Raw genomic sequence first — 27,531 nt, 5'->3', positions numbered from 1 at the left:
TATCTACGCGCCCAGGGGGTGAAGGAGAGTGGGTGCATTTTTACACAGATCTCATTGAAGACTGCTTAATTCAGGATGAGGCCTCCCTCTCAGGGGCGCAACCAGTCTATTTCCATGGACACCAGATGGATGGTCTGCTTCCCTTGAGGTGACGTTGAAGAAATGCCACAGGTAGGTCACAACGTAACAAGTCCTGGGGACATTAACAAGGAAAAGCCACGTGCTTCTCGATACAGAGGGTACAGAGGGTGGCAAAGAGGTACAGCCATCAGGCCACTCCTCTCGAGGTCTAAAGCAGCAGGGAAACTTCCCAATCACATGTGCATGACAAGATCGGAGGCTGAGGTCCTCATGTTTTTTCTAGGTTTTTTTGGTTTGGTTTGGTTTGGTTTGGTTTGGTTTTGCTTTGTTTTAGGCACTCGATTCTGCTTACATTTAAAAGGGCATTATGTTCTGGCAGGATTTGCTTTTAAAAGGTGGGGATAGGGGCACCTGGGTGGCACAGCGGTTAAGCGTCTGCCTTCGGCTCAGGGCGTGATCCCGGCGTTGTGGGATCGAGCCCCACATCAGCCTCCTCCGCTATGAGCCTGCTTCTTCCTCTCCCACACCCCTGCTTGTGTTCCCTCTCTCGCTGGCTGTCTCTATCTCTGTCAAATAAATAAATAAAATGTTTTAAAAAAAAATGGTGGGGATAGATAAGAAATTAAGAGGCCTCCCTCAGTACATGATGACCTGTCATAGTTTTGACACCTGACATTTGGAGACTGGGGACTAGATGAAAAACAACACGGTAAGGCTTTCAGTGACTCAAAAGGTTCAGAGGACTGGGCGTCTTGTCAGAAGCTATCAAACAACTATAGTGTGTTCAATTCGGAGAGATCTGGCTTTTCACCTATTACTAAATTTTTTTTTTTTTTTCTATCCAACACTAAATCTTCCTGCTCCAGAGAGTCCGCCACTAGGAGTCCTGGGATAAGGCAGACCCCACCTCCACCCTAAAAGCCTAAAAGGCCAGACATTCATTTTCCCAGCTTTCCTTGTGGTAAGTCACAGCCAATCAGACAGACCCACGGGCTTTACTTCAGAAGCCGGTGATGCGAAGAAGTAGGGCCAATGGTCTTGGCCTTCTGGTGAGGCCACCAGCAGTAGCAGCGATGTCTGGTATCCAGAGCCAGTGATGGTAGCAGTGCTATGCTAGTAATGTCCTCTGTTCGGGGGAAGGCAGGGATGTCAGCCATGTCCTCACTAGGCTGCTTCTCAGGCATCATTTTGGCCTTGGTCCCACCCACCATCTTGGCTCCATTGTTCCAGCTCATTTTGTAAGCCTGGGCCTTCCTGGTGATTCTGTGCACTGCCCAATAGGCTTTCCATAAGTTCTTTTTCTTCTTAAATCAGCCAGTGTTGGCTTCTGTTGTTTATAATGAGGAACTGTGATAGACACACCAGTTGCATGACTTAAGCAAGTCAATCTCCCTCACCCCCAGCTTCTCTGTCTGTAAAATGGGGATCATACTCCTATGTCTTTCCTTTTTTCAGTCAGCAAATATGTAATCACCGAACACCTACAAAGTGTTAGGTACTGTGTAAGCTCTTCTGCACTCATAGATTCATAGTCTGATGGGAAAGACAGACATTGACAAAGTATCATGGAAATGATTTATCACAATTGTGTGCGATTCTGTGAAAAATTCATAGCAGCATAATTCATAATGGCTGAAATGAGCCAAATGTATATCAACTGATGACTGAAGAAACAAAATATGGAATGTGCATACAAGGGAATATTATTCATCTATCTAGAGAAGTGAAGTACAGATACATGCCTCCATCTGGATGAACCCTGAAAACATTACACTAAGTGAAAGAAGGCAGGCACAAAAGACAACAGGCAGTATGATTCTATTCAGATGAAATGTCCGGGATCGGCAAATCTACAGAGATAGAAAGGAGATTAGTGGTCTTTAGGGGCTAGGAGGAGAGGGTATTTGGGAGTGACTGCTAAAGGTGACAGAGGTTCCTTCTGGGGTGATGAAAACGTTCTGGGACTAGATAGTAGCAATGGTCACACCGACCTGTGACTGTACTGAAAACCACTAAACGATGCACTTGAAAAGGGTCCATTTTATGGTATATGGAGTATATCTCTAAAGAGGCTCTCATTCTTATTCCACTCCTCATCACTGTTCACTTTGTGCCCTACCTTCTTTCTCTCTTAATGCTGACCATTTTTCTCAATGCTGCTAAGAAAGAGAGCCTCTGATATTCCTAGATGCACATGTTTCTGGTTTAGCAGACCTAATGCAAGGACCCTCCTTCTCTCCAGATCTCTCTAAGTCAATTCCAGAGAAGATTCTGATTGGCTCCACTTAGGTCACATGCCCAATGCTCATCTATGGACTAATCCTGTGCAGGACAAGGTGTGGGGGATGGGGACTATGATTGGCCTAGCCTTGCTACCTGGCAACCCCCTAGGGAGGTAAGTGGGCACTGTGATTAACACCCCCACTGGAACCACATAGAAAGGGGGGAGTCTGCCCCAAAAGGAAAGGAGGAGCTGCTACCAAAAGGGGGTGGGGGGGGGGGATGAGATGGTGTGCTTGACTACCAGTATCTATCCTGCTTCACCATGATGACTACGGAAACCAAGCTGTTCTAGGCATGCCAGTAAAATCTCCATAACAACAATTAATAAAAGGCCTAAAGAATAAGTGGAAATTAGTCAAATAAAACCCAGTACCTGGGGAAGAATATTACAGGTGAAGGGAATACATATATTGATATATGTTAAAATATATCATCAACTCTTAACCACTAAGTAATGAAGTGCTTACTCTAGGAACCAGAAATCCTGCCTCCCAGACTAGGTCTCTTTGTGCGCTGGAGAGCTGGGGCTTGGAACACGTTCTGCCTCAGGTCGCCTGCAGACGCTCCACCCAAGACCTGTCACTGCGGATGAGCAACGTACCTGATTCATGCAGACTCTGCAGCTGTTTCGTATCACAAGCAAAGCAAATACCATTTCATGCCTAGTGTTCCAGCCCTCTTCCCACATAAAAGTTGCAGGGAGATATTTTAATAGTCCTCACTTTCATCTAGGTAAAACTGTGCCAAGGGACGATAACATCAGCTCAAGCATATTGCTTGAATCTTGGAGCACTCTGCACAGCACGTTTGTTCTGTTTCGTTTTGTTTTGATGTTAAAAGGTGGGGGGGAGGGGGGCTTGCAAGACGGAGCTGACACAGATGCATAAACTTTATGGGGCTGGGAGAGAACATAAAAGTCACCCAGCCACTCACTTAAAGATGGGGAAATCAAGGAGTACTGGAAGACTTGATTTGGTCTAAACCACACAACTGCTCCTGGCCCCTAAGCTGCCCATTTCTGGCTCAGTCAGGACCCATTTGGTTGCAAAAGACAGAAGCCAGGGAAAGTCCACAGGCAGGGCTGGGACTTGGGGCTCCAGTGATGTCATCAGGACATACCGCCTTCTGTCCTTGAGGTAGAGACTGTCCCAGTCTGCCCAGGACTGAGGGAGTTCCTAGGATGTGGGACTTTTAACTTTTAAACACAGGACAGTCTGGGATCGGTTGGTCACTCTAGTCTGTATCCTCAGCTGGTCATCCTCTGTGTTAACTCAATTCTCTCCAGCTTCTCTCACGGGGGCAAGATGGCTGCCAGCACGTCCCACCCTCTCTGCAACTCAGGCAAAAGAGAGACTTCCTAGCATCACAGCATGAGCCCTGCCATTCACTCTGTTTGGGTAACATGCCCTGAACGCCTCACTATATCCAAGAAGATGATTGGCTAGGGTTGTGCTCAGCCCCTCTTAGACCTTCTAGAAAAATGGCTACAGAAGCCCACACTCCGATCATCATTTCATGGTTATAATCTGATGCCCATGTGTGATGCTTGGAACTATATAACCAATATTTATGTAAGATGATTGAGAGATAGATAGCTATATAACAAGATGGTGCTGGTGGCCCAATAAGAAATTGTTCCTAGAAGCTTGATGTCAGATCTACACGAAATACCTTGACAAAGGCACTTTTTGCAATCATTTAAAATGACATGGCGGGAGTTTCAACGGGACCTCACCCCGGACAGGCAGAATCCCATCACCACACCAAATGTATCTCCTAAGAGGAGACAGGGTGCCTAAAGGTTTGCTTCCCCAGCCCATCCTCCAGCCTGAAACCTCCTGGTCCCCTTTTCGGAGAGTGTACTTTCGGTGCTGGTCACAGGGAGTTGTGACATTTTGAGCATTCGGGGTGGGTTTCACCAAGCCTCCAACCATGTGCTCTGGAGAACTGCTTCTCTTGGGCCACATGCCCACCCTGTCACCGCCACACGCACACGTGTTAAGTATCAAGGAGAGGTACGGTTGCCAAAAGAAGGGAGACAATGGATGTCAAAAACAACACACGTCCACCGCACCTTTCCGTGCTGTTTAATCCTGCTGACAGATATCCTCCAGGTAATTGTGAAGGTGAGCCATGTAAGTGTTAGACAGCTGCTGCTTTAACATGGCGAGTGGAAGTCATGAGGTCAGAAAAAGTGGGGGGGTTAAACCTCCTCTTTATGCCTTACTAGTTGTCTTGGCTATTTCCCATTTGCGTTTCCAGACTCAACACTCTACCCTTCTCTGCCTTTCTCTGGACCCCAGGAGGCTGCATCAGCAGGCGTTCTTGCCCTCTAGCTTCCAGTTGGGTTTATCAGTGGGAGGGATGGGTGGGAGACTGAAGGGCAGGAAGAAAGTGAGGTCAGGGTATTTATCCCCCTTGGCTCCTTTGTCCCAAGTCTTGGGACTTGGCTGTATCCCTTACCAAAGGCCACTGCTCCTCTCTGGCGGCCCTCTCCTATAGCCATGGCTCCTCAATCCAAGTTCCTATAACTGCTCCCTCGACTTGCCCCTGGAGGCCTTGTGGTGGGAATATTCCTCCCCACTGCTGTCTCCGCACTGCTCTACCATCCCTTGTCAGTTTCCCTGCCCACGCCATTGTAAACCGTCCCTTTACTAAACTGCTCTCACGTACCCCATCTGAATGTGTCATCTGTTCCCTGCAGGGATCCTGAGTGATATCCCAGCTATGAGACCTCAGGCAAATATCTCAGCTTCCAGAAACTTTATTTCTCACAGCTGAGAATGAGAATGACTATATTTGCTTCTCATGGTCATTATGGGATGACGTATGGAGCCCAGTACCTTGCCTGATACAAGGCAGACACTCAGAATAAAGACACAACTGTCTCCTTCACTAGTCTGTGAGCTCTTCCCAGACCAGGGATCTTATCTTATTCATCTTTGAATCAACAGCACAGCACTGTACATGATACACTCTATGTGCTCAATAAATGTTACTTCATGGATTGTCGATCTGTTGTTTGGGCCCTGTTCCTTCCCTTTGGTTCTGGAAGATAGATAAGAAAAATAAGGCAGCACTTGACATCAATTCTCTGACACCCACCAATCCCAGAAGCTTGTAGTGGTGGTCTTCATGTTGTATCTTATATGTTCACTATGTTGCAAAAGGAAACTGATTTTGTCACACACGATCTATGTGCTTTCTCTGGAAAAGTCTTGCTGAGGAGGGACGCCATTTAAACACGTGATCCTATACCACATTTGGAGACTCTACTGTAAAACAGCTCTCTGGATCCATTGGTCTCCCCAGCATTAGGGGCTCCTAATGCTGCTTCAGCCTTTAAAACTATTGAAAGCACAAGATCAGAGAGTGCCCACCCACAAGGATAGACACACTGCTTCCAACATGTCTGCAGTGCTGTAGGGTTGAACACTATGCAAGATGCTCACCTCACTTCCGAAAGGCTCTCTGCCCTCCATATGGTAGAGGAGGGTCTTCACAATCAGGCTCTAACTTGCCTTCCAGACTCATTTCCTGTCTCCTTCCATGCAACCTCTGCTCCAGCAACACTGAGTCGACACCTCTTCCCAAACACCCCGGGCTCTCCCACTCTTGCACAACTTTGCCCTCTGCCTGAATGTCATCCTCCCTTGTCCTTTCTACAGTGAAGTGAGGTTTGTCCTTCAGCCATCACCTCTCCTCTAGAACCTTCCATGACTTCCCCATAACAGAATAAGTTCCTTCCTCCTCTGCGCTCCTCTACCATTTTGCACAGATACAGCACACATCACATTTTAGTGCAATGGGTCTGTCTCCCCGGTAGATGCTCATATCTCCAGCATTTATTAAGCATCTACCACATGCCTGTTGCTCCATGACGGTCTCATTTAATCCTCATACCAGCTCTGCACTAGCTCCCGAACCTGTAAGTGCCATGATTGCAAAGACTAGCTGAGTATGTGCTTGGGGGTGCTGGTTTTTTGGGGCAGTTTTGTTTGTTGGTTGGGTTTTTTCTTTTTTGCTTTGTTTTTCTTTTGTTTTGTGGATTTGGGAGAGTTTGTTTTTTGCAGTTTTCCTTTCAGTCTTATACCTCCAGTACCTAGCACTGGCACATTGCAAGTATTCAACAAACACTTGTTGAATGAATGAAAGTTAGTTTTTTGTTTTGGGGGATTTTTTTTCTTTTTAACTTATGGAGACACTCAAAAGCAGAGACTGGAATGAATTTACCTGTGGCTTTCTCCCTGAGCTCAGCCTATGTCTGGTGGGCAAGGGCCGTGCCCCATTCATCTTTGTTTCACCAATGGCAGCACTTTGTCTAAGTACAAAATAAAAGCTTGAGGAAGGAATAAATGATGGAATAAATATACATATCCCAGAGGATTATAACTTGATGACAGGCAATTGAAGAAAAAAAAAAAAAAGGTAGAGTAACAGTTAAATTCTACCACGTCTGTAGAAATCAACTTTCTCATTTAAACTATTAAAATGATGTTATTTGTCATAAGTAATTCTAGGAGGAAAGTCTATTTCCCTACTTTTCTTAGGTAAAAGAGACTTTTAAAATAGCCACAGCCCCCTTATTTTGTATTATTTCTGGCTTGCCTTCTTCCTGGAAGGCTGCACGTAAATCGAACATTTGTAGATCGAATTGATTTAAATATTGTAGGAACCCTTACTTTTTCAAGAAACACCAGTACACAGCTTCTGGGAAAATGAAGACCGCTTCAATAAAATGAACAAAATGGTCATTTTCTGCTTCAGTAAAATGAAATCAGCTCGCAATGTGTATCACACAGGGGCCCAGCGGGTTACCGAACTCTGCTCAAATGGTTCAACTTAAGAGGTTTTAATGAAGGGATCAGTTACAGAGGTGTGGATAGAGTTAAGGGAGCCTACAGGATGCGAGGGCAGCAGGAAGCTGCTACTACCTCTGGGTCTTGGGGGCCAGAGGAAGAAAGTGATTTTCAGAGTCCAGTCAGAGCTGAAATCAGGGCAGAGCCGCTGCCTAGCAGGAACCGAAGGTGTGGAAGGGCTAAGCTTACAGTGCTGAAGGAAAGAGGGAGAGGGGGAAATCTATCTCTCTCTCTAATCTTTTGCCAGTAACTTCCATTGACCAAACTCAACCAGAAACCAGAGCACAAGGAAGCCCAGGTGACGGGGTCTAGATGGACTGGAGGGAAGGGACAGGGAGCGATGCTGGGAGTAATCACTCCTTTTGCATCTACTCAGCATCCATTTGCCCCTCACTCAGATGAAGAAACTAGTCCCCAACATCCTGGAGACCCGAAGTCCCATAAACTGCTATGTCATGATAAGGAGAGCTCAATACAGTCACACTTTCACTTGGCACCTATATTGTAACATACCCTTCACATGAGGCAGCAGAAAGCCAAGCCCCAGAAGAAAAGTATACTCAATTAGAGAAGACGTGCCTAACAGCAACAATCTAAACTTCAACTGCTGGTCATGGGACGAAAATCAGCAATCCCTCCACCACCACCATTCCGCCTTCTCCCTCAGCACCTCCGCTGGTTGGAGTTTTGTTACCTGATAGGATGAGTCCACTCTTCATTTCCTAGATATCAGAGCCCTTAATGACCCAGTACTGACTGGATTATCACGGTTTTCCACTAACCATTATTATTATATATGACAATGCTAAGAAGCGACCCAGTGAGCCTTCTGGGCTCTGGATATGGTTTCTCTTGCCTTCATTGGGTAGTGGTAACCTATTTCCCCTGATAATAGGATCAATCACTCCAGTCAATACAGGGGCCTTCTATCTGCTTGTTGGTTCAATGGCAGGAGGAGCCTCAAATGGCTAGGGACAGTTTCAGCTTCAACTTCAATGGAACCATGTCTGTGCTCTCTGGTGGAACCCAGAACCTCCAAATCCACCAACCCAAGATTTCAGGGATGGGAAGACAAAGTGCCCCAGGTGAGGCTTGTTAGGTATAATAGATTAAAAATGAAATGGGGCTAGTCCCACCTCCCCCCTTCTGGACATGGGGGAAACACTATGTTTACTGCATTCTGTGAGATGGGAGCCCTAAACGTTTAGAACATTATTCCCCAGCAGTCTTTAGAAGGTCTTTCTATAGTTCAGACAAGCTTCTGAGTGATGGGTTGCCCAGTCAAATCAGCTAATTTCGCCAGCAAGCATCCAGTGCTATACTTCTTTTGTCATAAAGTAAGTTCCTCGGTTATTTAGAGGTAGGGTACCAAGACAGTTGAGGTCCCTCCAGACTACACAGTGGCAGTAATGACGAAAACCAGTCAGCCATGTCTCCTGTCCTGAGTCTCACTTACATGAAAGAGGGGTCTAGAAGTTGGCTTTCTCTGTCCTTATTCTCCCTGTTGACCTCACATAAACTTTGGAAGGCAGAACTGTTTCATGGAAAGAGCACAAGCTTTAGAATTAAAAGTCCTGGATTGAAATCCCAGCTCTGCCACTTGTGAGCTTGTGATCCTAACTATGCAGGTTCCTTGTGAATAAAATAAGGATATGATACCTACCTTGTAGTGTTTGGGGGGTGAGTTAAATAAGCCAATGTAGATAAAAGTCAGGCACACAACAGGTACTCAATAAGTGTACTCCCATCCTCCTGCCTTCAAGCTAAAGTCCACACCCAAAGCATCAATTTTTAGAAAATGTTTGTAACGGAATGTGTACGTTAGGGAAATTTATAAGATATCACCAGTTGAACTTTCTCGGGGTTCAGCCTTGCTGCCCTGATGAGGTTCATGCCATGGATTTATAAGAAAAATCTACAGCTCTGGGCTTTTCAATTCCTCATCTTTTACTTTCACACATGGACAGCTCAACATTCTTTTCTGTCTCCATATTTCTAAATCTGCCAATTTTGTGCAAACCAAAATCCCCTATCTGGGCTTGAGTCCAGTTTCCTCAGCAGATGATTTCTTTAGGTAAGTCCTAATACTTACAAATCATCCTCTCTGGTCTAATTCAGCGGTTGGCCCGCGTGCACACATAAGCATGTGAGACCACAGGGGCTTGGAGGGGTGATAGGCAGAGGAGACAGTGTATTTGTACGTGACCCAGGCTCTGAATGCCTCTTCTCCATGGAGGCTCCACACTGTCACATTTACTGTTAGCAAGCAAGAGACATTGACCCTGGCTCTTCTAAGCACAAAGATTTTATTGGAAGACTATCAGGGTCCATAGCATCAGGAAGAGGTTGAAGAAACAGGCATGGGAAACTGAGGCAAGAACTGAGAGAGCCCCAGAGGACCAGACAGCAAGGATCATGGCAAAGTTGCTGCAGCAGGGGCCAACTGGGGTCAGCACCCCTCCAACAATGCTGGCCAAGAACCACCAAAGCTCTTTCCATCATTTCTGCAGAAGAGTGTGTGTGATTGGTCCAGCCCAGGTCACATGCCTGCCCCTGACTGGACCACAGCAGGGAGAGAGAAGAGCCAGTCCCTTTAGATCCTGAATTTGGAAGTCAGCCCTATCTCCCACCAAGAAACGTGAGGCATGCCCCCCCCCACCCCAAATCAGGGGGCTAGCAGGCAGTACAAACTGGATGGTAAAAATATATACATAAAAATATATATGTAAAATTTTCAGCACCCACCTGTTCACCTGTTGGTTTTAGGCAATTTCATTCTTTGCTTCTTTGTTTAAAAGAAAGTTTGTTTTAACTTATTTGTAGTGAGAACAGCACTATATATATTCATAAAATTTTTAAGGCATTTGAAAATGGAACATTTCATACCCTAGGACAGGACTACATGCTATAACCACTGGCAGGAAAAAAACAAAAACTATCTTATTCAAGATGAATCAGATAGTGGAAGACAGAAAGAGAAGATTCTGTTTGAATGTTGTTCTATGAAGGTCCTGCTTCTTCCCTGGGCAGGCCTGGGCAATTAGAAAGAAGTCCCTCCTGCAACACAGGCAATCTCCCCAAGGCAGAGAAAACAGAGTTCCTCCTGTTGGTGGCCCTAAAGCCAGGGAAGGTGAGGTCTCATGAAGAACAGTGCAACTCAGTCCTCAGCCTTCCACCCAACCGTTTGTTTCTTCTTCCACCTAAAGTAGAATCTGACTCTTGATGTTGAGGTCATGAGTTCACGCCCCACATTGGGCATAAAGGAAAAAAAGAAAGAGAAAAAGTGAGAAAGCAAGAAAGCGAGAGAGAGAGAGAAAAGGAAAGAAAAGAGAAAGAAAAAAAAAAAAGAAGAAAAGAAAAAAAGAATCTGGAAAGCCCTCCTTGGCACTGCCCTCTCTTCATCACTTGCATGGGATCAATCACCAAGTCCTGGGTGTTTGCCTCCTACAGGAGTCTCAAGTTTATCCCCTCCTCCCCGACCCAGCTACCACCCTCCTGGCTCTGATACTCATCAGCTGCCGCCTGGAAACAGTGACATCCTCCTGACCTGTCTCCTGTCCGCGCAATGTACTTCTTCCATCCATCCCTCCCCCCTCCCCCGCAAGAGATATCTATTACAGCACAACCTCACAACCTACCTGAGTCATTCCCCTGTTTACAGCTCTCTACAACTCCCACCCCTTCAGATAAAGCCCAAGCTTTCTCCCAGACCACATAGAGCCCTCTGCAACCTACCCCCACCCACACCCCCAATCCCCAGCTCTCCTATCTGCTCACATTCTGTCCTTCAAGGCACCCCAGCTGTTCCACCCCTCCTGTCATTGTTCCTGCTGTCTCCTTTACCTGGATGCCCGTCCCACTCTCATCTTTCTCTCCATTTGCTTCATCCCTTCCTACTCATCCTTTAGGACCCAGCTCAGGAGCAACTCCTGGCAGCTTCACCTGACGGTTCCAGGTTGGGTCACATGATTTATCCTCGTGGGTGTCCCAACAAACCCCGTGCAAATCCCTCTCACTACACATGCCACATAATTTAAGGAATACATATTTGTATGTCTCTCTCTCTCCCTATAGCCTATACGCTCCCTGAGAGTAAATGTTCTAAGTTGCTTTAGAAGAGTACCAGGAACACAGCAAAGGCATGAAGTATCCCTGTTGAGACAACGAATGAATGATATTCTATAATAAATTTTACAGCCTGTAAGATGATCAAAACCAGAACCAAAGATAACCACTCCTTTTGCTTGGTTAACAGAGGAGAGAAAAAATCTAACTTATGCCCCATCTCTTCAATAAATACACAATTTGAAGACGTTTAGCAAAAGCTTTTATACAATACCATTTTTAGCAAAGCAGATGTTTAGAAGACTAAATTATTTCTTAAATTACTATCAACAGTAAACCCTGGTTGAAAATATTATGTCCCTTAAGGGACTGGATTTCTCAGGCCGTAGTCAGAATGGGAAAGAAGATGAACATTCTGTACTTATTTTTAAATTACATTCTTCTTCCTGAAATGAATGTACTGTTGTTTAAAAAAAAAAAAAAACCCTCACGGGCTCATTTTGTTTTTATTTTTATTGAATCATCTGAGACAAACGGTAAAATGGTTTTCAATTCATGGACCACAATTTCTAGGTTACAACTTAGAAATTCAGTTCCACATACACCGAGACCTCCTTGGCACTTTGATTCTTTGAAACGTGCCAGGCACCAGGCATACAGTAGTGAGCAGAACACATCTACAGACTTTTGCTTTCTGTGGGAAAATGATGGGTATGACAGGCAGCCACCCAAGAAAGACAGGAGAGACTTGCGTTTTTCTATTTCCCAAAGAAAATTTGTAATCGTTGTTAATGATCGCCCTTCACTGATGCCCAGAGAATCATACAACCATCTTTACAGCAGGTGTGTCTATCAATGGAAAACTGAACACCAAACAGGTTAAGTGACTTTTCCAGGATTTGACAATTCAGTAATTAACTCATATGAGGAAACACACTCCATATGACTCATGAACCACTTCTCCAATCACCAGGGTTGACGAGTCAAAACAGGCAGCAGTTACGACAATCTGTCAAAATGTAACGAGCAGCAGACCCGCATTCAATCTGATGGTCAGGTAAGGACCTACAAGGTGCCTGATTTTTCAACTCTGCTGTTTCTCTAGGATCCTGGTTGACTTTGAGGAGTAGCCTCATTAGGGGATCAAGTTGTTTTTCTCATTTCCTCTGGAACAAACACACTGATGACAAGTCCTAATAAAACCTGATTACTGGAGTGTGTAAATCAGAGGATTTGAATTTTACTTCAAAATTTACATTTCTCAGGGACATTGGTCAGTCCAGCAAGATTAATGGAACGTTCCAACCCTGTTGGTTTGGTCTCATGGCGCCTAATTCCCAGGCCTGCTACTAACTAGCTCTGTGTTCAAGTGAGTCTCTTCTTTGAGACTTAGCCTTCTCAAGGGTAGAAGGAGGGAACTGGATTAGGTAACCTCTCCAAAAGTTTGTTCTGATTTTTAAGCAGACTTGTGAATAAATGTTTAACATATCTGAGCCTTAGTCTCTTCATCTATAAAATGGTGACAAAAATACTTACCCTGCAAAGTTATATAAACATTGGTGATAATAAGTAAGTAACCCGCAAGACACAATGTCTAGATGAATTTCAGTCCAAGCTATTTTTTATATGAGAAATCTCAGAACTAAAATGTGCTATTCAACTAGTCAAGATACCATTTGAAAGGTTATAGATAGGATGGTTTTAACCAATTTCAGTCACTGATATTGTATTTAAAGCTTGACATCCATAACAAATTTAACATCCTCATTCTAAAATGTGTTTTTATAAAAAGACACTAGAAGTCTGGGCTATTCATGTAAAATGTTGTGGTTTCATTCATTTCTCTATATTGTACAAAAGTTAGCAGCCTTGCCTCCAAATCCTATTTACTACTTATTGAAAGAAAAAAAAAGAATTTTCATTAAAATTGAACAACTGGGCTATGAAAGAAGGAGGATTATAGCAAGATGCCCTTGACCCTCTCTCAAAAACAGAACCAGGAATTGAGGAATGCCAAATGATTCTCATTAAAGTAATGAGAATATTTTCAGTGACATGTGTCTGACCGACTTTAATTTAGTTGGCAGGACTCATAGCAGCCAGAGACCCAAAAATAACACGCAGCCAACAGTTCCTACTCAAACACACCTAACAGACGTATTTCACACTGTTTCAAGGATGCCCCACCCTAGACAGACACGGTGTAAGGTCATATGCAAATTGTTGTGGCATGAAACACATAGTCCTGTGACAACACCAACAGGTTGAATTTAATACCCTGAGTTCTCTGGCTCCTCCTTCATAAAATTCGCTCTAACTGGGACAGGGTGAACCAAGAGATTTGGTTGATCCCAGCCCTGCCCCACCCAACAAGCTAAAGTTATTTTTAACTTACAACTACTGCTGATAAGTATTTTTTAAAAAATATCCTTTCAGAAGGAGAAACTATGAACAAACAAAATACCATTGCTAAATATCATTTTAGTAAGAAGTAGTCAGTCCCTCAGCCAAAACTATAAACGAAGGTCTTTTGGGTTAGAAACAACAGAGCAGTTCGTATTTATCAAGTTTTCAATCCTCTCTACAAACAAATTCTCTAAACAGTCTTATGAGGCAGTGGGCAGGCTAAATTACGTTGGGTTTACCTTTGGAAAACAGAATAAGGCCCGTTTCCATAGTTCAAGCGCGATGAATAGCAACTAATAATATGCAAGCTATCATTTCATTGTATATTGCTCCGACATAAGCTGTTTTTCCCAGATCTGGAAATTAGCTGAGTGAGCTATGCTCCATGCCCTCAAAACTTAAAATCTGGTGGGTAGATGTGAACATAAGCAAGTAAAAGATGGAGACGCAAATTTTGCCTAAAGGTAAGAATATTCACTACCGTTGGTGCTGGCCCCTTTATAGATCCTCTCTATGTATTACTTCAATAAATCCTCGCAACATCCTTTGAGGTGGATACTACCATTATTCCCATTTCACAAATGAGGAAATGGTGACACAGAGAGTTTAGGTAACTTGCCCAAAGTCACACAGCTATTTAAGTGGGAAACTGTAATTTGAACCCAACCCAGTTAGGGTTGGAGACAGACCTGGGTACCAGCTTGGGTTTCACCACATGCTAGCTGGCTGATTGTGGACAGGCTACCTAACTTTCAGAGCCTCGGCTTCCCAGTCTATAAAATAGGGAATAACAATACCCACCTCACAGGCTTTTGTGAGGAGTATTAAACAGGATTACGTTTGTAAAGTGCTTGACACAGGGCCTTTAGCAGGGCTAGCATCAGCCATGAGGGGAACAAATATTTAAACACTCAAAACATTGTTTTTCTAAGATGCTACCTGTTAACCTCCCTCCCTATTTGTCTCACCAACTGGTAAGGCACCACTTACGGAGGACTCAGCTGTGCAGGGGAGAATTCGGGGCTGCCGGCCCTTCCTCCTCCCTACCCTGCTACATCCTGAGGAGTAAGAAGATGTCAACAGGTAAAGACATGGGAATAACAGCATCCCAGAGTAGTCCAACCACATTTTTTGAGTTATTTATTGGTTGCGAGTCACGTAGCAAGCGCCATCATAGGCACCGTGGTGACTAAAGCACTAAGACACAGCCCTGCCCACAAGGAGTTCGCAGCCCCATAGGGGAGAAACACACATATTTTTTAAAAATCAAATACCCAGCATATAAGGTGGGCAACTCTGTGGCATGAAACTGTTTAGGAGAGGCAGTGGCTCAGTGTTCATGCAAAGGGACTCAGCACCATGGTGCTCGCGTGGTGTGCCCTGCTCAAACCATGAGGCCATGCTGGTCCTCCCCAGTCTGTGCCTTGAGAAAGTCTCGGAGCATCCTTCTGTCTCTAGATCTTCAGTCCAAAGCGAAGACACTGACACTTTGCTTTTGTGGTTCTCAATGCTCAGTCATGATAAGGCCTCCACTCACAGAGACTTTGCAAAGTCAAGCCAGTATTTGATACGAAGGTTAACTGTTCTAGACGTGGCCTAGCACATTCTTTATCCTGAGCGGCTCAGCATGCCACGGCTTCCCAGTAGAAACCATGTGTTTGAAGAAGTGTCAAGTGAAATTTTTAGTGGTGGGGGAAATCTGAAGCAGTCACTGACACTTGACAAGAAGGCTGGGTTAAGATATGATAGCCACAACTTTTTCTCTTTCTTTTTTTTTTTTTTTTTTTTTTTTTTTTGAGAAGGACGGTGGTAGAGCAGGGACTAGAGACAACACTGAGGCTTCCTGAGATTAGTTCTTAGCCGGAAAAAAAAAAAAAAGGTGATTTCCTACTTATGCTTGAATTTTGGAAGTGAAAATTGACAAACTTTCAGCCGCTCAACTCTTTGTAGCTGCTGGCTGTGTAACAAAAGATCACTATAGTCTTAGTGGCATTCAACAATAAACACTGATTTCTTGCTACTATATCTGTGGGGCAACTGGGGTGTCTGCTCCACATGTCCTATCCCAGGACCAAGTTTGGAGCAGTGGCTACCCAGGGTATATTCCTGTCATTGCATTCACAGAAACACAGAGGGCAAGACCATCCAGACAAGCACACACACCATATCTTCTGCTCATATGACATCCACCAGCACCCTACTGACCAAAGCAAGTCGCATGGCCAAGTCCAATGTCTAGAATCAAAGAAGTATATATAGGGGTGGCTAGAGGGCTCAGTGGGTTAAGCATCTGCCTTCAGCTCAGGTCATGATCCTGGGGTCCTGGGATGAAGCCCTATGTTGGGCTCCCTGCTCAGTAGGGGAGTCTGCTTCCTCCCTCTCTGCTCCTCCCCCTGTGTGTGCTCACTCTTTCTCAAATAAATAAATAATCTTAAAAAAAAATCAGAGAAGTACATATCACTAGGAGGCCATGGGTCATGTGAGGAGGAGGAAAGAACTAGTACCAATAATCCCATTTACAACACTCTCTAATCCTGAAAGGGAAGCTTTAGAGGCTCTATTTTTTCCCCTTGATAGCTCAAAAAACTGAGCCTCTAGAATTTAAGTCATTCATCCAGGTCAGACAGCAGCATGATGCGCTAACAGAATTAGAATTCAAATCTCCTGCCTTCTGTGGTTTCTAGAGAGATGTAGCTTACGGACATGTAACTAACAAGCATCTGTAATAGTCACATCCCTTAATTATGTTCCCTTGCAGATATCAATTCTCTCCAACAAAGGCCAGACCCAACATCGTCCCATCTGTTAGCATGATCATAGTGTTTATCATTTGTTTTAGACCTTCTGCAGTGTTTTTATAAGCTATTTTTACTGTTACCACACTAATAAATTATTTATGGTGGGAAACCTGAATCAGAAAACTCGGGCTACTTGAAAACAGACTTTATTAAAAACATCTCCTTCCCCCTCTAACATGCACCCTCCCAAGGCACACGCAATTATTTTGCCCTACGTCTTAAATATTACAGCGTCTGTGGAACAGAAGACCCTTGCAGATGGCTGCAGAGGAAGGAATGTGGAGGCATCGAGTCTGAAACTAATTCTTGAGCAAGCAATTTTGCAGCGACTGCTTCGTGCAGTCTGATCGCCCAATAGATCAGACAGTGAAGCATCCCAGCTAGAAGTCAGGAAGGGCAAGAAGCTACCTTGATGCCAGCAGCCTCCCACTGCCTCCCATTCACCTACTCACACAACAAACAGTGATCGAAGGTGTTCTTTTGGCCTGGCGAGGTGCTGGGATGCCCCTTGCACAAGACCGACCAGCTCTCAAAGGGTTTACATTCAGCAAAGAGAGATGGATTGTTACAAACAATCCAAAAGTAAAACCAACAGGGTAATTTCAGATTGAACTAAGGACTGTGAAGAATTAGCCTTGCCATCCTGGGTAAATCACTGGCTTAACTCTTCTCTGGGGCCTTCTGTGCCCGCATCTGGAAAGCTGTGCGGCTCCCGCACTGGCCTCTAGCACCAGTTTAAGAGGATTAGCTTAAGGAGCTAGTCTGTGAGGGTCTAGGCACCTGCGCCGAGGCAGGGCCTGCTGGCCGCACTTCCTCTAGTCCGGGTCGGTTGGGCGGAGGGGCATTCTGCATCGCTCTCCCTTAACGCTAGCCAAAGCTAAAACACAAAACTCCTGGCCTGGTATTTCCCGGAGAGGAATTAACAGCCCCGAGGATGCCGAACGGCGGGAAGAAGGGGAGAGTACAGAGGTTCCTCAAAACTAAAGCCCAGCCAGCCCTGGCGCTGGAGCGAGGCTCGGGCACCTCTAACGTGCTCGCGGCAGCTCTCTGCCGGGCCCGGCGCCCCAGGTGTGGGCGCTGCGCGCTCAGGGCGCTGAGAGTAGGGTGGGGGGCTGTCCCCGCTCTCCACTCCCACCCCGCGGGCATCAGATGCCGCCCGTCCTCCCAGTCCTTCTCCTTCCGTTGCCACCCTCGGACTCGGGCCTGGCAGCGGACCTGTTAATGACAGTTCGGGGACTGGGTGGGGTGGGGGCTGCCCTCCTCTCCCCACCGCAGCCTCGCAGGGGTGGCCCTCTTCCGCCCCAGAGCCGGGCTGAGGCGGGGAGAGAAGCCAGGAGGCCGTGGTCCTCCTCCCTCAGCCCTGCTCCGGGCGGCGCTGTGCTTCCCCGCCCCCCGTTCTCCAAGGGCTGTTGTGATTGCGGGACTCGGTGTGACAGCTCGGGGCTGGGAGGGGGGTATCCCTCCTCCCCACCCCCGCCCAGGAATGACCCAGACGCCGCTCGGGCCTCCTTCCTGCACCTCACCAGCCCGGGAGCCGCGGGACGGGGCGCGGCTTCCCGAGCTCCCGGCCCTGCTCTCCCCGGGGCGGTAGCTGCGCCCTGGGGGCGGGGAGTGGGCGCTGGGGGGCCAGGGCCGGAGGGGCGGCGGGAGCCCCGGCCTGGCAGCACGGCTTCAAGTTTCCACCGGCGCGTGGTTGTGCAACAGCCAGAGGAGCGGGAGCCGCGGGCGCCTCGGAAAACAAGCCGAGCCCATAAACAAAGCCACGTGGGCTCTGGCGGGGGGGCCGGGCTAAGAGCAGGCGGCTCTTCCGGCAACAAAGGGCTGGAGCCAGCGGCCCGGGATAAATACTGCGGCGGCAACCGCGGAGCAGCACTCCGGCCAGCCTCGCGCGCCCTGCGACCCTCCCCAGCGCCGCGCCCTCTGCGAGCACCGGCACTCGGCCCTCCACGCCGCTTCCCTGCAGCGTCCCCTCTCCGGCCCCTGCAGCCCGAGCACCCGCCCGGGGCGGCACTTCCCCGAGGCCGCCCAGGCGGTCCGATCCATCAGTCCGTCGATCCCGTCGCGTCGCCCCCGGTGCCATGCCATTCCTCGGGCAGGACTGGCGGTCCCCTGGGCAGAGCTGGGTGAAGACGGCCGATGGCTGGAAGCGCTTCCTGGATGAGAAGAGCGGCAGCTTCGTAAGCGACCTCAGCAGGTGAGTGGATCCGCCACCAACTTTCAGCCCCGCAAAACAGACCTGGACTGGTTTCAGGGGCACGGGGTGGGTGAATCGGGGGCAGGTAGGACTGGAACAGGGTGAGGAGGGAGCCCCAGGCCAGGGGGTGGGGTGGAAGGTGGAATGGTGGAGGGAGGGATTTGACCGGGTTTCTGCAGAGGTCGCCAGAGCACGGGATTCGGGGAATTTGGTTTCTCTTATTGTTCAAGGTCAGCGTCTTCAAGTGGGCACAACTCTTTACAGAACCCCGGTCCCTCTGAGAATCTGACGACAAACGCGGATCTTGTCCGCAAACGTTCAAGCTTAAGGACAAAACTTAAGGGGACCCCCTGCCTTAAGGACACGAGTCGCGCAGTTTGCCTGTGCGGGGGCGCGGACGAGTGGGCTGCGCGCATTTCACCACTGGGGCGGGGGGCCTCGGAGAACCCAGGCGCTGTGGGCACAAGTCGGGTGACGCGATGGGACATGGGTCCAGCACCTCCAGGTTCTTCCCACGCACAGGCGGCCGCAGAGTGGGCAGGAAGGATGAGTAACCGGGAAGGGGCGGCCATATGGTCCCTGGGGCACCGGCGCTTGCGGGGCGGACTTGAGGAACCGGGGTAGACTTGCAGCCGCAGAGTTGCGGAGGAGGGGAGGGAGGCGGGAATGAAACCCACAAGCCTTCTGCTTTTGAAAGGACGAAGCGTTTGCACCTGTTTCCTCAGTGGCTCGCTCGGTCAGTTTCCTGGCCGAAATAATTTCAAGGGACGCCTATCAGCTGCAGAAAGCCCACCTGGCTCAGGGGAGGTCCCACCTGAGCTCTGTCAGCCTGGTGGAAAATCCGAGCTCCGTTCGATCGGGTGCTCTGCTTGGTTAATAACACACGAGTGTTGTCTAATAAGTTAAGTGGTCTGGAATCTGTCAGTCCCGGATCTCAACAGTAGACTTCCAGATCCCCGCCATTTGGCACAGGTGAGAAGGGCAATGAACGTCGGTCCAGAGGGGCTCAGTGCAGCCCAGTCATCCTTGGGGGCCTTTTCTCGCAGCCTTTGGTCGAAACCACTGGCACCAGAGCCCTTAAATTGATTTCCCTGATGAGTTCTGTGACTGGACCGGTTCCCGCTGAGATTTACCAGTGATTTTTTTTTCCTGAGCCCCTCGCCCTCAATTTTAAGAAAACTATCAAGAAAGTATGGTTATTTTGATAGCTTGACCTCCAGAGCCCCCCCCCCCAGCTGTTTGTGATTTGTAAAACGTTAATATTCCTTTAGTCTTCCACTGAAAAAACCACCAAAAAGCATTTGATCCTGGGGTCTCTCAGGAGAGATGAGAGCACATGTAACTCTTACATTTAAGATACTTTGAGGCAGTTCCTGTGGAGTTTGGGGAGCAAATAAGAAATCTTATTTATGGAAAATCAGATGATTTACTTATAGCAAAATAAAAAAGACCAACGGCTGTCACTAGACTCTTCCCTTTTAGGGATGTAAGTTACCAATTATGCCTAAATTATTCTCCCTAGACTAGAAGGTTCCTTCCTTCCTCTTCTTCCTACGGAATGATGATCTGATAGCTTGGTACTTTATTTCTGTACAACAGTTTAGATTCTTCCTGGGGAGGGGCAGCAATGATCTGCTGAATGGTGTTGCAGTGGCTCACCCAAATAGAATTGTAGGATGCTCTTCAGTAGGATGCAGACCTTTGGGCTCAGCAGGAGAGGATTCAAAATAGCCTCTGGTTCCTATAAATATTCACACCGTCTCTGCTCCAGGAGATAAGCTGGTATCACTCCCCTTTAGAAGCAAATAGTGATGCCTCTCTCGCCATAATATGGGAGACCTGAATACGGTTTTAACTTACCACAAAAGTTTCACCTAGGCTGGGATCAGGTAGCTACACACGCCTTTGTCCCCTCAATGAGGCTCCTTTCTTTCCTTCCATTTCCTGCCTTCTGAGCCAGAGCTGTGGCACTGCCATAGTAATCACAAATTGTCATCAATATAGGGACCACCTGTGGCTCCTGGATGAGTCAGTTTCGGAATCATTTGGTAGCTCCTAGCAAAGCAGCTGGTTGTTTGTTTGTGGAGTGTTTTTTTTTTCCCCCACCAATTGTAAACAATCCCTTCCCTACTTAGCATGAGAAGTCTGCCAACTTCTTAAATGCAGTTGGCCTTCTGAGACCCAGGTTTGTAGTCTCAAATATCCCCACTGTTTTTAGCCTTGGTGATGTTTCTCTGTGATGTAAGGTTTGGGCTGAATGCCTGCCTACACAGGTGAAGCTGAATGCCTCTCCTGTTAGGAGAAAACAAAAGGTAGACCCTTTGGAAAGGAAGGAACGGGTAATAAAACAGAGGACTACAGGGGCAGGGTACACTTCTCTAATTCCATGTACCATTCTGTGAGCTGCCTGAACGAGAGTCAGGAAAGAAGGGTGTCTGGTATGTTCCAACCTGTGTTTAGTGTTGACCACAGCATGTCTGCACGGCACACATTCTCTGGACGCTGCTGGCCATTGTCTCTGTGTTCCGAGCCCCGTCCCCCTCCAACAGAACGGTACTAAGACCACCCCAGCTAGGAGCCCCTTCTCACCAACAACCCCCCCTGCCTCACCCCCGCCCCAGAATGAGTAATCTCAGGGACTTGAGCCTCAGGCCACTATTCAAGTCTACCATCCTGCAGCTGAAAACTCCAGTGTTGCTTTCCAGTACAGCTAAGGCTGAACCAGGAAGCAGGAAGTTTACCTTGGTACCCTGGATGAGTAGTACAGGAGAAAAAAATAATAGTTCAGATTTTTACGAGTGCTTACTGTGTGCTAGGAAGCCACTGGTCTATGAGCTTCATATATTACTATAAACATTGGGCTGTTTGTTTTAACAGAGCAATCTGGGAGCTAGCCAAGGGAGTTTGACCATTTGGGTATGTATGGGAGCAAATTAGCATAGAAATCTCACTGGCCTTAATCTACAACGAAGCCCTTTGGGGCAAGCAGAGCTTTCTTAAATGGCCTCTTAATGCAAACAAAATGAGAAACAGGCCTCTTTTTTTCCCCTTCCCTCCCTTTTTATCTCCTCTGCTCAAAGGGTCTTAATTTTGAAATCTTTCCACCTTTTCTAAAGTTGTCTTTCAGTATCTTGGTATGTGCGTGTTGATAGGATAGGGCTGGGACAGGTCTTTTTTTTTCTTATTCTAGGCCTGTGCCTATAAAAATCAAGATTAGTAAAAACTGACCACAAAATAGCAACTTTAGTGGCTATATTGTTGAATTTAATGAAATAGCCTCTTTAAATAGTTTTGCTTTAAAAAAAAAAAATTAAATGTCATGGTTCCTAAATGGTGGTGGCTTTTCTTGTTAAAATTTTCAGTTGTAATTTTCCATTGGCTTTGCATTTCCTTGAAATGGACATAATTGGACTCTCAAAATAGCCTCTAACTGAACAAATTATTGCTTGACAGAAAACCTATAAGCAGGCAACACAAAAAAATCTCCTAGCCCTTCCTTCCAGGCCCTACCTCTGGAGTCCAAAACCTAATAACCAAGAGAAAAGTGCAGGGTTTGTCTTTGGTTGAAGCTTTTCTACATTCGACAGTGGGAGAGCACCATCAGTGATGTCAAATTCTTCCTAAACTAACTTTGGAAATGAGTCACTCGGGCTTAAAGCAGATTATTGTCATTTATATAAGGAAGGCAGGTGCTCAGATTCCTTTGAGTAATATTCTCAATTAGAAGGGAGTAAGATACGCTATAAATATTTAAAATTTCTGGGGAATGGCCACAGTTTATGGCCCAGGCTCCAAAAAGTTTCTGCGAAATCTCAAACTTGTGATTTAAGAGAATAAGACAGCTTCATCTTATGGTTCTCTACAGGTGGAATTTAGCCTCTCGGTTTTTGTTCATGGTGCATAAGTGTGTTGTGTTTTAAAAATAAGGCTTCAGGGGCGCCTGGGTGGCGCAGTCCTTAAGCATCTGCCTTCGGCTCAGGGTGTGATCCTGGTGCTCTGGGATCGAACCCCACATCAGGCTCCTCCGCTAGAAGCCTGCTTCTTCCTCTCCCACTCCCCCTGCTTGTGTTCCCTCTCTCGCTGGCTGTCTCTCTCTCTCTGTCAAATAAATAAATAAATAAATAAATAGCCTTCATGTGGCTTTTTTACACACAAAAGGTTCTAACTTTGCCTTCTAAAGCTGTTCTCAGCTTTGGTATATCATGGACCGATCAAATGACCATCCCTCTTTTTCCCTTCTCTTCAACTTTGATTGAAATTTCTCGTTGGCTCTAAGGACCCAGAGGTCAGCTCTCCCTTTGTTCTGCCTTCTTTTCCTGCTGAGCTGGGAGCAGGTAACTGGCTGCTCAGTGTTTCTGTATGGTCTAGTCCTGCAGGGAGACAAGCACCCACTCCTGTGTGACACAGTCTGGCCCCAAACATTCACCCTTGGCTTGCTAAAGAAACTGTCTCTAAGAGCAGGCATTTCTGCAGTAATCTCTGTGAAACCTAAAAATATCCTGTTTCCCCCGAATGAAAAGAAGGCTATAGATATTAGGAAACTCAGTATATGGTACTAAACATGGCCTTCCTAGGGTAGATTAACAAAGGATTATCCATCAAGCTCCTCCCTATGGGTCCAGAAACACGGAGTATATTGTTGGTGATGTCACATTTAAGTATTTATGTAGCAAGATACTGAAGTGCTTCTTGAGAGATGATTGTAGCAACAGGATACTGGAAATTGTTTTAAACCGTCTTTTCTCGGGGCACCTGGGTGGCTCAGTCGTTAAGCGTCTGCCTTCGGCTCAGGGCGTGATCCCGGTGTTCTGGGATCGAGCCCCACATCAGGCTCCTCCGCTGGGAGCCTGCTTCTTCCTCTCCCACTCCCCCTGCTTGTGTTCCCTCTCTCGCTGGCTGTCTCTCTCTGTCAAGTAAATAAATAAAATCTTAAAAAAAAAAAATAAAAAATAAAAAAAATAAACCGTCTTTTCTCTTACTGTTTACATAATGTCCGTGGAATGGAGAAGCACAGGTGTGCCTCCATTTACCCAATAGATGTATGTCAGAAAAAGATCTAAAGCAAATCCCATTTTAAATTCAGCAGAGGAACTAGGAAAATCAAAGGGCTCTGGTATATTGGTGATAGAAGAAAAAGCCCCTAATTGATGTTTTACCGGTGGGCATTATAAATCCTCCCTTGAGCACCCATACCCATGGGGTTTGGGGAATCTACTCACTCCATCTCAGTATTTCTCTGGCATCCCTTCTACAGAAACTCTTCAGAGATTCACTGTAAAGTTACATGGGGTAATAGCCTAGAACTCAGCCTCCTGACGGAAATATGCACCTGACCCAAGTTGAACCTGTGTGTCCTTCAGTGACCTGGGATTGGGGCAGTTCTGTCTTTTCAGCCCTTATAAATTTATGAACTGTGAATTCAGCTGGTTTCATTTAGGACCTGAGGTCTTCACCCTGCAGCATGATGCCTAGTGTTCGTCACGGCATTACCTGAAACCTAAACAATTAGCATTGTACACTAAACATCTCCTAAAAATGGAGAGTGTAAGTCCGATTTGGGAAATGTGATCATGTTTCAAAGGCATGATGGAAGCATGCTCATTAAAAGCAGCTTGACTACAATTTAAATAGGTGAATTGTATGGTATGTGAATTATATCTCCATAAAGCTGTTTTTTTGAGAGAGCAGCTTAGGGTGGGTGCTTTGGCAAGATGAAGGCATTGTGGACTACAGTGATACCAGTAGTCCTCCCTCTCCCTCCCCCCTGCAGTCATCATTTTTGCTTAAAGTAAGATTGTAGTGCCTGGCATTGCCCTTAGTTAAAGGGTGCAGGGCTGTGTGTCCCAACACAATGGCAGGCACTGTTGGAAATTCAAAAGAAGTAGAAGCCCCCATCCCCGCCTTCCACAGAGATGTGCGAATATTTCATCCCCAAAGAGGGAGGTCTGTGCCTGGACAGACTTCTTTTCAGGGGGGTTTATTGTTTTGTTTGAGAAGATGTATGTTTGTGTTTTATAACCCAGTGAGTTATTTATAGGAACAGCTCTTACTAAAGTATGGCTGTGACGGCTCATCCCCTCTTCTGTTTGTCCTAGTTACTGCAACAAGGAAGTATACAATAAGGAGAATCTTTTCAACAGCCTGAACTATGATGTTGCCGCCAAGAAGAGAAAGAAGGACATGCTGAATAGCAAAACCAAAACTCAGTGTAAGCCATTGGTTTTGAACTTGGACGAAAGCTGTTTGAAGATCGTTAGGATGGGTTCTTGGGGGGGGAGAGAAAATCAGACCCCGAATGTCTACTTTAATGTTGACTGTGTCATTGACAGAGGTTACTGGGATCTTTGCACTCAGGAAACTGGCTGTGCATTGTACAAGCAAGATTAATGTGTCCTTTATAGTCTTGTTTATAAGTCAGTTGGTAGTTGGGTTGTTTTTCTCCTGCTTGGCACTTACATCTGACGTGGTTAATTTAGTTATTATCCAGCGATATGGTCAGCTGAATCAGTTCCAGCATGTCTTTCTATTTGGCACTGGGCTTTGAGGCTTTGGAAATAGATTTGTTTCTCTCTCTTTCCTTGTATAAATACCATTACATTTCTAGATGCTGTATGTAAGAGGATAAAGTTCGATTAATAAGGGGGGATTACAGACCTTTAGTTTAATCCACCTGTACCACATGATTTCTTCATGTTATCTGCTTTATTTCTACTTTTTATGGCCTTGTATAGGTTGTAGGCTTGACATTTAAAACACGCTTGTACTTGGGTATTTGATTTTTTTTTTTCCCCCAATTTGGAGCTTTGGTCTGCTAAATCTGCTGATCAAAGATGTGGAGTGCTTCAGACCCAGTGAGCTATAAGGCCAGTATATATACACAGCAGAAATCAGGCATTCACATCTCTTAGGTTGTCAGTAGTCTTTGTCTTTTTTGTCAGAACATTTGATGCTTTGAAATACATGAAAAAGAAACAAGTTTAAAATTTGGGGCATGTTGCAAATTTTAAAGCTGTGGGGGGTTTTGTTTTTATTTTTATTTTTTTTGCTTCTGTAGATTTCCACCAAGAAAAATGGATCTATGTTCACAAAGGAAGTACTAAAGAGGTGAGCGTGCATATGCATTTGTTAAAGAATATGCTTAGCTTTACACCTCTCCCAACAGTGTAGGGAGGGAAACGGGGCAAGATCCTTACTTCAAATCATGGCTGTCTTTTTGGGTGTGAGTGGTGGTGGCTAGCGGGCTGCCACCCACCCAACCATCAGAGTTTAGGGCTACAGAGAGAGTGAGAAGCAAAAGTTGCTAGGTGGACTCCCCAGTCATTCAGTGAGATTACGTAAAGTGCTTTATAAAGATTAATATACCCATCTCAAATGTATTGTTATAAAGCCCTGGCCTTTCCCCCAGAACGTGCATCTCTTTTTTCTGAGATCTCTTCAGGCTCTAACTTTGTTAAGTTTTAGCCCTGGAAGAACTAATCACTAAACATGGAGGAAGTTTTAGCGCCTGCCCAGGGGACAAGACACTGTAATAAGTATATTTGCGTGGCACTTTGTAAGACCCCTTCGTGTACATTTTCTCTCTGCTCAGGCCTCTGCTCAGATACCTAGGATACAACACAGTATGGCAGAATGATAGAATTTCTATCACTGTCAGGGGCCTTGGTGAATATGTACATCCTTGTGTGGTTTGAGGCCCTGCCGGGTGGGGGGGGGGCTGTCGGGGGCATACTCGCAACCACCCAGATACTTGGAGCAGAGCTGGGACGGAGTCAGGGCTCTCTGCTCCCAGTTCCTTGTGTGTTCACAGGTGAAAGATCAAAACTTTTTGCTTCTTCCTGAAGCCTTAAAAATGCTTCTGATGATCACAATGAGAAAAGCACTAAAGATACAAGGCAAGGTAGCAGGCAGAGCTGACACTAGGAAGTGTAATTCCCCTCCCAGGAGACATTACAGTGACCAGCTATCATCATGTCACCCGTCATCCATCCAACTCCTGACCTTCTCTTGATAAGCAGCTACTTATGATTTCCCCATTTGAGTTTGTGCAAGGGCTCAGATGGTACAAGTCATGAAGAGGGGTGTTTAACACATGAGCCACTGACTAAAGCAGACTCTGGCTACACTGCCCATCGTTGTGGCTCACAGGGGGTTCCCAGAAAGAGCTTCTCATGGCACAGGAAAGCCACAGGTGGCCATAGGTCACCCGAGACAGGCATCCAGCCTGTCAGTAGAGTCCAGGGGTATTGTTCTGGAGAATGACCTCTGCACCCCCTGTTTTCATGTTCAGCGCCATGGATATTGCACTTTGGGGGAAGCTTTCAACAGGCTGGACTTCTCAACTGCCATTCTGGATTCCAGAAGATTTAACTACGTCGTACGGGTAAGTCTCTGTAGGTTACCAGAGTCTCGGTTGAATTGTTTTTTCAGGTTGTCTTGAGGTAGTTTCCTATCCTTCCCCCAAAATAACTTCTTAGGACCCTGGGAATTTTGAGGAAAGCAGAAAACAGACTTGTCAACTCCCTTCTCTCCAGATATACTTCAAGTCCTTACATGGATCCCATTAGGATGTCCCTGAGATTGGCTGTGACAGCCAGCAATGGCCATAGTACCTCATGGGAGCCCCTCCACGGATAAACGGGAGCACACTGCAGGCAGCAAGGGCTCTGGGAGTAACATTAGCAAGAGAGAATTCAGCAGTAAGCAAGCCAAAAAACACATGGCTTGCTTTAAAAACCTTCTGTACCTTGGGTTCTCACTGTCCTCCTCCTTGTCCTGCTTGAGTGAACTTTCAGTGACCCCAAGGCAGTCGTGGTTTAGGCTACAAAACCAGACAAGTTCAGAGCAC

The 27,531-nt window shown here is 46.3% G+C and overlaps 1 protein-coding gene across 2 annotated transcripts in view; it reads left to right on the top strand.

The window, feature by feature from the left end:
• Positions 1–18,082: 18,082 nt before the first annotated feature.
• FBXO32 (F-box protein 32) overlaps positions 18,083–27,531 on the top strand; it is a 34,642-nt gene continuing 25,193 nt past the window's right edge. Inside the window, exons 1-4 of one of the 2 annotated variants that reach the window (XM_057308011.1) lie at positions 18,083–18,686; positions 24,782–24,894; positions 25,741–25,790; positions 26,974–27,066. In XM_057308011.1, the coding sequence (XP_057163994.1) occupies positions 18,571–18,686; positions 24,782–24,894; positions 25,741–25,790; positions 26,974–27,066 (372 nt within the window). In that variant the 5' untranslated portion in view covers positions 18,083–18,570. The remainder of the gene's footprint in view (positions 18,687–24,781; positions 24,895–25,740; positions 25,791–26,973; positions 27,067–27,531) is intronic. The other variant, XM_026495464.4, reaches the window with a different exon arrangement.

Source organism: Ursus arctos, unplaced genomic scaffold, assembly GCF_023065955.2.
Source record: "Ursus arctos isolate Adak ecotype North America unplaced genomic scaffold, UrsArc2.0 scaffold_6, whole genome shotgun sequence".
Classification (NCBI taxonomy): domain Eukaryota; kingdom Metazoa; phylum Chordata; class Mammalia; order Carnivora; family Ursidae; genus Ursus; species Ursus arctos.
Note: the sequence above shows the minus strand (reverse complement) of the source record. Positions and strands in the feature narration are given on the sequence as shown.